The sequence below is a fragment of the Tenrec ecaudatus genome, chromosome 2 (assembly GCF_050624435.1).
Source record: "Tenrec ecaudatus isolate mTenEca1 chromosome 2, mTenEca1.hap1, whole genome shotgun sequence".
NCBI classification, from domain to species: Eukaryota; Metazoa; Chordata; class Mammalia; order Afrosoricida; family Tenrecidae; genus Tenrec; species Tenrec ecaudatus.
Genome location: NC_134531.1, coordinates 89,691,302 through 89,703,302, shown reverse-complemented (window position 1 = coordinate 89,703,302; position 12,001 = coordinate 89,691,302). Strand labels below are relative to the sequence as shown.

At 43.0% G+C, this 12,001-nt stretch overlaps 1 protein-coding gene across 1 annotated transcript in view; it reads right to left on the bottom strand.

Moving 5' to 3' along the window:
* ADGRV1 (adhesion G protein-coupled receptor V1) overlaps positions 1-12,001 on the bottom strand; it is a 724,059-nt gene that overhangs the window by 119,298 nt on the left and 592,760 nt on the right. The window contains exon 88 of the mRNA XM_075542665.1: positions 7,304-7,461. Coding sequence (XP_075398780.1) covers positions 7,304-7,461 — 158 coding nt within the window. The remainder of the gene's footprint in view (positions 1-7,303; positions 7,462-12,001) is intronic.

Sequence of the window (12,001 nt, the reverse complement as noted above, 5' to 3'; positions counted from 1 at the left end):
TCCGAGTTACAGTGACCGGCTGGGCCACAAAACGCCATGCTCACACTTGTTGCTATCTGTACCTATGGGAGCAGTCGCTGTGTCAGTCCCGCTCTTTGAAGAATGTTGCTGACCCTCTCTGCTTTATCCAGTATGATGCCTGATGCCATGGCCAAAGAACAGGAAATAAAGTCTCGCCATCTTTGCTTCTCAGGAGCACTGTGACTGTGAGTCTAAGACAGTTATTTCTGTTCTTCCAGAAGTCCATGATAGAGACACAATATCCTCTGCCGACACCATACCTTAAACGCATCAATTCCTCTCTAGTCTTCCTTATCCACTGCCCAGTCTTTGCATGCATATGAGGTGATTGAAAATACCACGCCTTGTGGCAGGCACACACCTTTAGTGCTCAAAAACAGAATATCTGGAAACCTCAGATTCACTAAAATACTGCGAGCTGAACCACGCTACTTTTGCATTTTTATATATCACATTGAAGCCAACGCGTGGGATTTTTATATGGGTTTGTAACCACCTACTTCCTCTTTTTATTCAAATCCATTTTCCTTCCCTGTTGCATGAATCATTCCTCACATAGAACTGGCTGATGGATCAGAAATGAGCCAGTAAATTCTAATGAACCTGAAAGGAGAGACAAGCTTATCATTGCCAGAGATCAAAACCAAACCCTAAATTACAGGCTTTGTGGAAAATGCTATTTGAGATATTTGAAATTTAGCTCAGAGAAAATACCTTTATCATGACTCAGTGACTCTTTCTCAATGCCCTCAACCCCCTGAAAGGAGGGGAGATGACTGAATCTCACCAGGAGGAACAGTCCTGCACAAATTATGGTTTTCACAGCACCACGTTATTAAAAGAGCCACAAAACCAATCCACCATAACTCTTCCAGGCTACGCTCAGGACGAGATGGTGGAAATCTTTCCTTTGTATCTCATTGAGGACATTTGAATTTTTCACATTAGTACTGGTCAGGAGTGGAAAAGTCACCAAGTTGAGAGGATAAAGGGACAATATTAATATTCATCATAGACAACAAACTTGTTGATGTGAAGTCCCTGTTGTCAGGAGCATCCAATCTGCAGAAAGGAGTAAGTCGTTGAGAGAACAGTTCTATTGAAGTCAAGCAAGATCTGGATAGGATCTCACCGGTTATTCACATATGGCTGGTGCAAGTGTTAACTCACTGCATCTGCTCCCCAAACCACATCTCAAAGGAAAACCAATGACACAGCCATGCTGATCACTAACGACAACAAACCAAAAGCAGCTTGGACTCTCAGGAGACTGTGTGCGGGTAAGAAAGTCATGCTTCAAAATCACAGAAATCTGTATTTTTAAAAACTACAGACCCATGACCCACCTAGGTCTATATACTTCTAAATGCGGCATTTCCATCTCTAGCTTCTCTGAACAAACCTGCACCCCTTGATTTACACCCCGTCAAAGCGGCAGATCTGGCCATTTCGGAGGGACTCAAATGTGTTCTGGGTTTGGGGAATTAAAGAAGTCTGCAGGAGTGATCTCAGGGCAATACCACTGCTGGCACAGTGGGCACGAGTTCAGCTGTGATCCACAAGGTCGGCAGTTCAAAACCACCAGTCACTCCGTGGGAGAAACATGGAGCTTTCTACTCCTCATCTTTTGTTTGCCAGTTACAGTCTGGAAAACTCACAGGGCAGTTCTAGCCTGTTCTACAGGATCACTATGAGTCAGCACCCACTCAATGGATGTTGTGAGAGGGTAGATTAGGTCAGGTTTTCCAATGGAATTCCCATTAAGATAGCCCTTGCTTCTGGGACAATGAACAAGTGCGTTGCTGTAATGGGAACAAACACAATTCCCCAGAGCAACTTTCCTGGCCCTTTTGACACCAACCCAGTTTGCAGTTTTCTTAATACTTCATCTTAAGCCTCTGTGGTCATCCTGTGTTCTTTGAGAACAAGATAACCAATTGATATGACCCCATTTGGTATTAAAAAACAAACACCCCAAACCAACAAAATGAAAAGAGTCATGACATTTGCTGCGCTGACCTCTGTGCCTTGAATTTAACGGGGGCAGCCTATGGTCTTAAAAGCCACTGTTTGGACCCCTTTAATTTAAGGCACTCTGGGGAGACTAGGACACAGGTACTGCTGAGAGGCTCACTGACTCCAGGTGCTTTTGTTTGTAATAAACCTGCACATCTGTGAACTTCAACTCCAGCCCCAACACTGTTTGAATTACCCTTGTACGTTGACCTTTTCTCCTCGTAGCACATCTTAGAGCTGGTTAAACAGTAAAGTGAAACCCTGACAACACTGAACCAAGCATACTGAAGACTTAGCACACTTTTATAACGCTGGAAAACAGCCTTTTTGTAAGTAAAGAATGGATTCACTACTTGTGGTTTATATATTTGAAAACAGTTTTCTCAGAATGCGATTCATGCTCCTTGAGTTGACAAGGACAAGGCGAAACAGATGAACGGCTCCCGGGAGTTGGGGAGTGGGGGTGAGGGCTGAGTGCTAAGGGGTACAAAGTTTCTTTGGGGGAACGATCAGTGTTCGGAAACACGGAACAGTGCACAACTATATAAACACACTACAGTCACGACCCGGCCAGCGTCAGTGGTGAATGGTAGGGAATGCAAAGCATCGGTCAGTAGGACAAAACCTCAGCTAGGTGGCACCCCGGCAGGGTTTCAGTTCATCAAACGGACTTTCACTTCATCTTTGAGAACCCTGATCTACTTACTCAGTTATTTACAGATCGTTTCACTCTTTAACTCTTTTCTAGATTAAATTCATGTTTTTAAGGGCCATCTTTGTGAGGAAGAAGTCTTAGGTTGTAGGTAAGATCAGTAGTTGTTGGAAACACAGGGAATTCAGGATAGATGACTCCTCCAGGACCAGTGGTGAGAATGGCGATGCCTGGAGGGTGGAGGGAATGTGGGATAGAAACGGGGAACTGATTACAAGAATCTATGTATGACCTCCTCCCTGGGAGTTGGACAGCAGAGAAGAGGGTGGGGGGAGTCACTGGACATTGTTACATATGACAAAATAATAATAATTTATGAATGATGAAGGGTTCATGAGTTAAGGGGGAGTGGGGAGGGAGGGGGAAATGAGCAGCTGATATTAAGGGCTCAAGTAGAAGGCAAATGTTTTGAAAATGATGATGGCAACAAATGTACATATGTGCTTGACACAATGGATGGACGGATGGATTGTGATAAGAATTGTACAAGCCCCCAATAAAATGATTTTTAAAAAATCAGTAGTTGTGCTTGTTTCTAGGCTTGTATTTTCTCCTTCCCTCTTTGGCTGCCTCTTGTCCAATGGTTTGTGATTGCCTCCACCAAACCCTCTCCCGGATCCCAGTATCTACAGAGGATTTATTTTTATGAATTTGGTCTCGTATCCCTTTAGTGATATTGTAGCTGCAGCTCATGAGATGCTCTGCATACTCTGTGGGATCCAACATTCCTACAAACCAAAGGATCAAGGTATCGCGGTAGCCCTGTGCCTGGCTCCTTGGTATTTGCATTGGGAATTATCTGACGCACCACCACAGCAAGTCATGTCCTCCTGAATTCCCCTCGTTCTGGAGCCAGAGGACATGCGGTTCATGGCTTCCCCCACCCCCCGCCCCAGGGCTAGGGTACTACTTTGTATTCCTGCTCAATCTCTTACCCACAGAGATGGTCATCCAATGCTTAATTTTCTCGATGTGCTACAGCTGCTACGCATATGGAATGGGGCAGTGAACAAACCTAGTATTTATAGTGCTGTCTTAACAGGATCGCTTATTGGCTAGTGTGACGGAATTTAAACAGAAAGCTCCAAAGACTGCATCCATAGCCCTTGGTAGAATATATATATATGGATATCTATCTGGAGATTTTGGATTTAAGGTAAGTACTTTCCTCCACTTTCAGATGGAGATGGGTTTATATTGTTAAAAAAAAAATATATTTATATATATATATATATATATAAATGACAAGGTCATTGGTTAATGGTATAGATACATATTTGGGATTATGGGGAAAGTCTTACTGTATAAACATAAATATCAACAGGTATGGTTAAGTGCAATTTCTTAATTTGACTCTTGTATCCATGTCTCTGTAACTACCACCGAATGATGGGGTGGGACTATGGAAATAGGGCAGGTGTAACACTAACAGAGGGGATTGGTCAGTTTTAGTTGCCACTTCCCTGGCTATAAGGAGGTCCAGGAACAAAGAGATATCCTAGGACTATCAAAGAGAAAAAGCCACGAGTGGACCATGTTAGTGGAGACTGAGACCAAAGGCATCAGAGGGTACAGCATGCAGACTGCGGGACAGAGCAAAGGATGCACACTGAGACCAGAGGTCGAGGAAAGGAGACCAGGAGACAGCAGAGGAGCAATGCTGAAATTCTGAGACTGTGGCCTGAGTAGCAGGCAGGGTTCCTGGCCTGTGGAGACCAGAGGTCAAGGGACCACGTGGCAGAGAAGACAAGGACTAGCGAGAGACATGGGTGCTGGTTTAAAAGTGGCGCTGTGGAGCAATGACTGAATCTTTAATGCTTTCTGATCTTCTTGTGATAAAAGTAGAGCTTTCCCAAATCCCCCTTCATCATGCATACTGTCTGGGAGTTCTGTGGATCCACTGCAGTGAATTATTGAGCTCAGCAGAGTAGGACGCTGGGGAGAAGAAGGCTGGCGCGTGGTGGCATGTTTGACCTTTCTGCCTTGTGGCAACAGGCCTGGGGTCAGGTGGAGATGGATTTTTCCTTCTCCCTTCTGTAGCTGGGGGAGGGGGGTGTCAGATGTGGTCTCCTCACTGTTTTCTCAAAGGGATACATGGGATCAGATCAATCCCTAAACCTCTTAATTTACACTTTCAATAACAGATCCTTCTTTTTAATTCAGCTTGATTATCCACTCCCACAAGTATATGGTTTTATGATATGTTGATTAACATTCATTCATTTGTTTATCCACAAATGAATTGGGATGAGTATGCTAGTCCCTGAGCATATGAAAACCCCAAATGTATTGCCACTGAGTTGATGTCAATTCATAGTGACCCGATAGGACAGGACGGAGCTACTCTAGTGCGTTTCTGGAGCTGTAACTTTTTATGAGAGTAGAACGCTCTCTCCTGAGGAGCTGCTGGTGGTTTGAACTGTTCCCCTTGAAGGCAGCAGCCCAATTTTAACCACTACACCACCAGGCCCTGGGAGTTCAAAGATGAATAATAAATGGTCTTTCCCTTCAAAGAAGTCAAAATTAAGAAAACTGGCATCTTGCACCTGACTTCCAAACAAGTCAGCACCACACTTTAAAGTGACATAAGGTAAGCTATATCATAGCTACAGGTGCAAAGTACTTCAAAGGCCTAAATGAATGAAGATAATTCTTACTTCGTATGACCTACTAAGAGGCAATTAATTATAGAGTCTTCACAGAAGAGGTAGCATACGGAGTGTATCCAGAACTTGGATCTTGTTGGAAGTGGGATTGAGGGATCTTCCTGTTGTGGTCAGGCTCCCGGGAGTCAGCGTGGGGTCAAAGCAACCCCAAGTACGTATGAAAGACCGCCCGCTCTGGCACCGTGCTCACCCAGCTGTGGTTATCTTTGAGCCCCATGCTGCAGCCGCTGTGTCAATCTGTCATCTCATTCCTTGGGGGCCTTCCCTTTTTATTGGCTAACCTTCTAATTTGCCAAGCAAGGACTGGTCTTTCCTAATAACAAGTTCAAAGTAAGTGAGACAAATTCTTGTCAACTGTGCGTCTAAGGACATCCTGCCTGTACTTCTTCCAAGACAGTCCCAGGCACTGTCAACATTTATCGCTAACACCATAATTCAAACGCATCAATTCTTTACCTTCCTTATTCGTTGTCTAACTTTCACGTGGGTATGCGGCAACTGAAAATAAATGGGCACTCAGCTTACACGTATATCAAGTACACCACTGTTACTTGGGTATGGGTTTATTTGGCTAGATTTGGGAGAGCTAATGGAGAGCCTTCGTCCTTCACCTACTTCTAGCTCTCTCACCTCTCCATAGTTCCCTGTGTCAATGAGTACAGCCGACTAGTAATGAGCAGTCTTGCTACTTTCTAAGGAGAGGGTTCCAGGCATGAGCAAGGATGACAGTATCAGGCAATTTGAATCATTAGTTAAATCGACGTGATCAGAAAGTAGGATAAGCAGTAACTAGTTTTCAGATGAAAAGATGGCCTGGAGGTGGACCGTAAGGACGGATGGTCTCATAGGCTGAGACTGGACGTTTCTTTTGGGCAACAATGGGGGACCTTGAATGGTTGTAATGGAGAGTGAGGGAATCCAATTCACAATTTTATTATTACATAAGAGGCAGTATCTATTGAACTAGCCATGGATTAGACACTATTCTAAGGACTTCATATATGGTATTTTGTTTAAATTCTGTAAAACACTTAAAATGTAAGAACTCTCGGATGACAGCTTTTTCATTTGGCTTCAGATTTGTAAACGTTTTGAAAAGAGGTGCCTCATCTTCTTGACTTGTCTATGCGGGCTCCTACACCAAGGGCTTTTAAAATTCTCCCTAAAATCCCCGATAATCACAGAACACCTTAGAATGAATATTTAGGTGTATGGTTATTGTTCCTATTTAAGAAAAATCCTAGGAGGTGCTAATATTAAGGAAAAACAACCAAAGAAACAAACCCCAAACAAAATAAAACCCCAAATCATAAAAACCTGTGCTAACTATGATTCAGAGGGAAAAAATGAGCTGCAGCGAAAGCCAATTTGAGCTGGAAAGACTCGTATGCGTAAGTAACCAGACATGTGTAGCCACTTATGAAGCTGTCTGATTACACATGTTTTAAAACATCTGTCCGCAGACGCAGGACTCCACATGTGAAGTAAAGCACCCGTGAGCATCGCAGCAGTTGGTTCGGCTCTGAAGGAGTCCCAGAACCCAAGAGAACTATATAAGATCCCCTAAGTGGAAAACAGGTCTTCATGCTTGAGTTGAAGAAAACTTTGGAGCCAGTTTCCAAAGGCTGTGACTCATTTACTTGGACCTTCATATCTTAAGGACAACACTGGAACCAACACTGAAATGGGATGTCAGTAAGTGCCAAGAAACAAACTCAAAGTCTATAGCTTGACTTCTATAGCTTAAGGCTTCAGAACTTAAGGTTGAACTTAATCTTAATCCCTTTAAAAAATTTTTAATAAAAAGAACAGTAAAAATCACTCAGGGCAATTTCTCCACCATTAAAAATTTCCCACCACTGAAGGGTAAATATAGTTCCTTTCAAACCTGCAGCATTCGTTCTCCCTCTGAAGACATCGTCGTATGCTTTCCACTGCGGCTTCACCTGGTAGGCGTGGATGAACACCACAAACACCACCACGAGGCACAGCAGGGGCACCAGGGCAGCCGTGAACAGCGCTGCATAGATGTTGGGGATGAAACACCTGAGAGAGGGTAAGAGGTGAGAATGGATAACTCAGGTGGCACCAAGACAAAGTGCAAACTTAGAAGATATCATTTTGACACATCAAACCAACTTCTTTGTATCTAGGCTAGGTGCTGGCAAAAGCAAATTTTTGGTATGCCAAATGGAGCTGTTTGAGCAGAGGACGCACGACACAGTCTGGTTCATTCCTTTACGGAGCAGGTTCATGGAGCATCTGTGAACTACTCATAAAAATTCAAAAAGAGTTATGGCTTCGAAAGAGATAGCAAGTAGAACCAGGGACTCAGGGGGCAGGGAGGTCAGTGGTGGTGACTAGGGGATGGGAGATGACGACAGGGAGCCCATGGAGATTAGAAATGTTTGGAAAGGGATTGAGGTAGCAAATGTACAATTCTGATGGACATGATTGAATATGAAATATGATATCTGCATCAATTCCCAATTAATAATTATTAAAAGAAAAAAATCACATTATATAAATCTTGTAAATTCACTGTATATGCATGTATTTTTTTAAAGGTTGTGGAAACTCATAGAATAAATAAATCAGGACTCTGAAATCAGACTCTTTAGCATCAAATCCTAAATATCACAGATTAAATGAATGACTTTAGGTAAGTTTCTTAACCTTTCTACATGGTTAAAATCTGTTTATATAATGCTATTCACAAAAAAAAGTTAGTTTTAAAGATTAACTGATAAAATTAATGTGAAACACATAGTATGCGTCACACAATTCCTAAACAAGTAGACCTCTTTCTCAATATATCATGCGCCCCGGCATGCACACGCGCACAAGCACGCAGGCAAGCGCGCACGCGCACAGACACGAGTCATGGTATAGGATTAATACCTACTATCTATAGTATGCCAGGTTATTTTCCAAATTATTTGGTAGGTTTCCGGAAATTCCAAAGTTCCATTCTATCCCCTCTATTTAATCCCCCCAAAAGATAAAGACACTATTAATGCTATTGAGGCTTATGGTTGCAGAATTGTTGGTCCCAGGATTCTGCCCTGTCATGCCTGCCCAAGTCTCTCTTGGCCTTTCTGGCTCCCTAGGATGAGAAGGTAAGCAGGAGGGCTGGGGCATAGAAGACGGCGAGGGCATCTTTTCTTGCTCCCTGCCTCTTCTCTTTCCTCACCACTTTTTTCCTCTATTTGGAATTTTCTTCCAATGATGAGCCTTGTAGGGATCAAGATGAGGGTTCGTTGTGACTATTGGAGAGCCAACAATGAAACTTTATACTGTCTTGCTTTGCCAGATAAATTCTTCACCGAAATTTCTCTTGGAGGCCACAGGGTACCTTTTGTATTTGAAGGCAAACTTGAGGATTCCCAGGTCTCCAAATTCGGTCATCTTCATAATCTTGGTTTTGAATGAATGACACCTTTATCATTCCTAACGTATACATTGGAACCCCAGTTGTACAGAAGTTATGACTTGGGCTGCTGACTGCAAGGTCAGCAGTTTGAAACCACCGGCTGCTCCACAGGAGAAAGAGAGGCTTTCTACTCCCATAAAAAGTTACAGCCTCAGAAAGCCCCGGGACAGCTCTCCCAGCCCTACCGGGCCACCAGGAGTGAGAATCTGCTCCACCGAGTTCGTTTGAGTTTGCTTTTGAAAGCTATGCATTTTCCCCAGAGTTCTTTACCCTCTTAGCGGTGAACACCATGTTTCCCTTTGGAAACCACAGTGACAAAAAACTTCCAGGGTATAATTTAATTGAAAACTTTTACTCTGTCATTCGGTTCTCTTATTCTTTACTTAATCTCCTACTGAAATCCTCAAAACAGAGGACGGCTCCATAGGTTCTGCACATCTACAATGGTGCATGGAAGGTGTGCTTGTCACGGACACATTGAGGAACGTAATGCTTTCAACTCTAAGAGACAGCAATGTAAGCGGCGTATCTTCAAAGGCCAATTTCTCTTCTGTCTCTTTTTTTCTTTAAAAACATACATCTGCGATCCTAAATTAGTATACAAACACAAGTAATGGGTTTTGAAAACAAAAACACACATATATTGTTTTAAAGGAAACCTCATAAAGTCCAGAAAAAGGAAGTGAGAGGAAAGGTACATTCTTGTCCTTTAGGAAAATCATATTTCCATTTTCTCTTTATAAAGAGACATATTATAAAAGGCATCATCTGAAACTTTTAACATAACCTGCTAAATGTTCTCCTGGTATAAAGCAGACACATCCCAGAAATATTTAACACATATTTTGCATCTGCAAAAGAGATGTCAGAATGATAAATTTCCTGACTTTCAGAATTTAATTTGGACAGCACAGAACCAGAATCTTTTCCTTTACATGCCGATTATGCAGGATTAAATAGAAGAAGTTTCTGTATCCTTCATCTTGAATATATTTTGGCACTAAAATAGTGGTCATGATGACTGCTTACCATTATGAAGATTGGCTTTAAGTGATGTACTATTTTCCCCTGAATTATGCATCCACTGACATAGGCCTAGAGGTACCCTGACAAATTCAGATGCAGACAAAGGCGAGTACCCTGGGTTCACTGGCTCTCTTTCATCTTGGACACTGCCGAAATGATTCAGGCTGTAGGATGGGGTAATTCCTGAAGAGACTATATGCTTCTACAGGAGAGTGCTTTCATGCACCTCATGGTGTACTAACCTAGTTATGGACGACGACACATAACTTAGACCTCCTGGAAATCTACATGGTCACTTACTAAAGTAAAAAGGTTCCATAAGTAATACTGCTCTTAAAATTGTTTAATATTTTTAAACAACAACAACAAAAAACATTGCTGAGAACAAGGGGGCCATCCCCTCACAGAAGGGTCACAAGGAAGGGATGAGTCAACCAGGGTGCAGTATAACCCTGATGAAACACACAATGTTCCTCGGGTTCCTTGAGGCTTCCTCACCCCCCCACTATCATGACCCCAGTTCTGCCTTTCAGTTATGTACACATAAGAGCTCACGACACATGGAATCCAGGTCAGATAAACCCTTCAGGAACAGATATGGGAGCAGCTATACCAGGAGGATAATGAAAAGGTGGGGAGAGGAGGAGAGAAAGGGGTAACCAATTAATCACAATGATCGATACATAACCATACCACACCTCCTAGGGGAAGCAACAATGGAAACCATGGGGGAAGGGAGACAGCAGTCGATGTAATATATGAAAATAAGAATTTATAAATTTATCGTGGGGCCATGAGCATGGGAGGGGGGCGAAGGAGGGAAAAAAGAAGAGCTGAAACCAAGGACTCAAATAGAAAGCAGATGTTTAGAAAATTATGATGGCAACATATACTCAAATATGCTTGATACAATTGATGTATGGAATGTTATAAGAGCTGTAAGAGCCCCCAATAAAATGATCACTGGAATAAAATCTTTTAATTTCTCACAGCTTGCATGATGGCTTGAGCACAATATCCTAGTCTTTCAAACAAATGTCTAATCTCAAGACTGGTCCAATTTCCACTCGTTTCCTCAGACTCCCACAAGTCATGACCTCTAAAAGAATGGGTCACTGAGGTAGTTCAAGCCTTCCCTCTACAAGGTCAGCATGGGCCCAGATCATCAAGCAGGAAGTTCTGCTCTGACAGCATGTCCAGTTCTTGGCAGTCCTTCCTGAGTCTTTGCGTACCAAAGGCACCGCAGTACTGCAGGCCCTCCCCTGCCCTTTTCTATTCAACCGTGACTCCATCTTGAATAAAAACTACCTGTCACTCTTGAATAAAAACTACTTGTCCTGGCGCAGACCCATCAAAACTCAGGAGTCACACAAATTCTAATTTTTGAAAATGTGGCCAGGCAGAAAGAACACGGGTTGTCTAGGGTTAGTGCTAATTCAAGGCAACCCATAGTTGACAGGGTGGAATTGTGACCCATGTGGTTTTCTGTGACTAACTGTTCAGAAGCAGTTTGTCAGGCCTGCCCTCCGAGGTACCTAGAGGGGCCATGACCTCTAAACTTTAGCAGCTAAGGATGCTAATCGTTTGTATCGCTCAGGGACTCCAGAGCTAAAACTGTAACGTGTTAATGCAAAGGATTTCAGACCATGGAAAGTAGGTAGAACAGACTGGTCATTTTATATATATATAAAATGGAGGCTAGTTCTTTATGAGAGTAGAATGTCCCTTGGAGCGGGCTGGTGGTTTCTAACTGCTGACCTTGAGGATTACAGTCCATAACATCTCCTCTACAGTTAGTAAGTATTTATTGTTTTCTGATCAATGTTTTTCTGAATGAAATAGCTACTGGTGTAAAGTGAAAATGCCCATATCTAATTAAAAGTGCCCGAGGTACACAGCAATTCTTTAGAAAGAAGTTCCCCCGACCAGGATTTATTTCCGTTTGGCTGAGGAAGATGTACAGGCTCACCCAGGTAGTTTTCAAGACTGTCGTGAAGGCTGGTGCCATCCAGTCAGTTCTGCATTACAGCAACATCTGCGCACACCAGAGCGAACACTGGCGGGCTCACGCCTTCCGCACGACGGTTCCCGTGCCCGAGCCCATTTCTGCAGCCACGGTGTCAGCGC